The 1,713-nt window shown below is 44.5% G+C and overlaps 1 protein-coding gene across 6 annotated transcripts in view; it reads right to left on the bottom strand.

Moving 5' to 3' along the window:
• The window catches only part of Map7 (microtubule associated protein 7), a 52,713-nt gene that overhangs the window by 49,320 nt on the left and 1,680 nt on the right, over positions 1–1,713 (bottom strand). For all 6 annotated transcript variants that reach the window (XM_031380537.1, XM_031380538.1, XM_031380539.1 and 3 more), the window contains exon 2: positions 1,198–1,296. In XM_031380537.1, the coding sequence (XP_031236397.1) occupies positions 1,198–1,296 (99 nt within the window). The remainder of the gene's footprint in view (positions 1–1,197; positions 1,297–1,713) is intronic.

The following is a 1,713-nucleotide window of genomic DNA, read 5'->3' as shown; positions in this document are numbered from 1 at the left end:
GGGACAGAACCAGGGACATGGAGTTGAGTTTGCTTAAATGGAACCCTCTCCAGTCCCAGGCCCAGAAGAACCTCCAAAAAGTACTAGCTGTTGTGGGAAGGTGGGAAGGTGGTGGACAGAGGTGGCTGAGAGGAGAGATCAGCTTGCTCATTAAAACATGGCAGAGATTGCTCAAACAACATTATCCATTGCTGTCTTCCTCCTAAACGAGAAGCCGATGTATCTACTCCGATACATATGCTTTCCACATGACAAAAAGACAAAACTAAGAAAAATCTGTGAGACGAGACCTGGGTACTTCTATCCTCTTTCCCACTGTCCAGCTTCAATAATGGATGAAGCAGGTTTCTAAGAGCCTGTGTACCACCAGCATCATCGTGCTTTATGCTCGACTCACCCAGGAGCCACACGCTGGTTGCTAGATGCTGGGAAGGAGGTGGCATTGCCTGTCCAGATGTCTGTACTATGTTTACAGACAGTGTCTTTGTGTCACTGAGTGAAACTGATTGTGAATCACAAGCAGTGACTCTGTAAAACTACTTGTAGGTAGGTTATGATCATCGCAGGGAACGGAACAAAGGCTTACTACTGTGTGGGTGCCTCTAAAGATCTCAGTGGGTTTGCAGAAGTCACAAGAGATATACAATAATGCTGGGCATACAAGCTCAAAAACTGTTATAACTTGGCTTCAAACACAGCACCTTTTAGATAACATTTGACGGTAAGTAAACATGCTCAGAAACATTGTCTCAGTGATTATCAAATGACTCCATAAAGTTTGTGCTTTCATTTCTATTTAGAAGAGAGAAAGCTGAGGCTGGAGAGATGGCTCAGCATTTAAGAACAGTAGTTGATCTTTCAGAGGACCTGAGTTCAGTTCCCAGCAATCACATGGTGGCTCACAACCATCTATAGTCATTTATGATGCCTCTTCTGTTATGTAGGCATATATGCAATTAGCACACTCACATAAATATACAAATATGAGAGAGAGGAGAGAGAGAGAAAGAGAGAGAGAGAGAATATGAATGAATAAATATATGTCCATGTCCAAGGCATTGAGAGATTTTGCTTTTGCTTTGGTGGCAGGGACAGAACCAAGCACTCCTAAACTCTACTTTTAATTGTAGTCACCAGCACGGGGCTGCAGCTTATTAAACGACCTCCCGCTTCTGCATGTAACTGCTGATACCATACCTGCTTTGTTTCCTGAGTGGTTGCTAGTTTGTCCTGAAACTGTAGAAGTGGGGCGGCTGGGGGCAGTTCTCTTTTCTTGTACTTTATAGCCATCAGACGCTACAGAGACACAAAAAGAGACATTTCATTAGTTCCTTAGCACTCAGTGGTTCAACATTCACTGTATCAGGTAGGAGGCCTTGAACCTGACTCCCAAGTTCAAGGAGGGCTCAGCAGAGTGACTGCGGTCCTGCATTAGTGACTTGCTTCAGGGCCCAGAACAGTACTCACCTCTTGCTGTCAGAGTTCACAGAAAACTAAGGCTTTTTGTTATTCTTTTGAGACAGAGGATAGTAGGTACTGGGCTACCCTGGTGCTTACAATGTAGCTCAGGCTGCCTCAAACTCACAGAAAATTCTCCCGCCTAAGGTCCGGAGAACTGAGATTCTTAGGAAGGTTCCACAAATGGAACCAGTTGATCACCAAAAGGGAACGGAGATAAAATATGCTAGGAGGAAGGCCCAGATGCAATGCTTC

This window comes from Mastomys coucha, unplaced genomic scaffold, assembly GCF_008632895.1.
Source record: "Mastomys coucha isolate ucsf_1 unplaced genomic scaffold, UCSF_Mcou_1 pScaffold2, whole genome shotgun sequence".
NCBI classification, from domain to species: domain Eukaryota; kingdom Metazoa; phylum Chordata; class Mammalia; order Rodentia; family Muridae; genus Mastomys; species Mastomys coucha.
The sequence above is the reverse complement of the archived record's forward strand: the minus strand, read 5'-3'. Positions and strand labels throughout refer to the sequence as shown.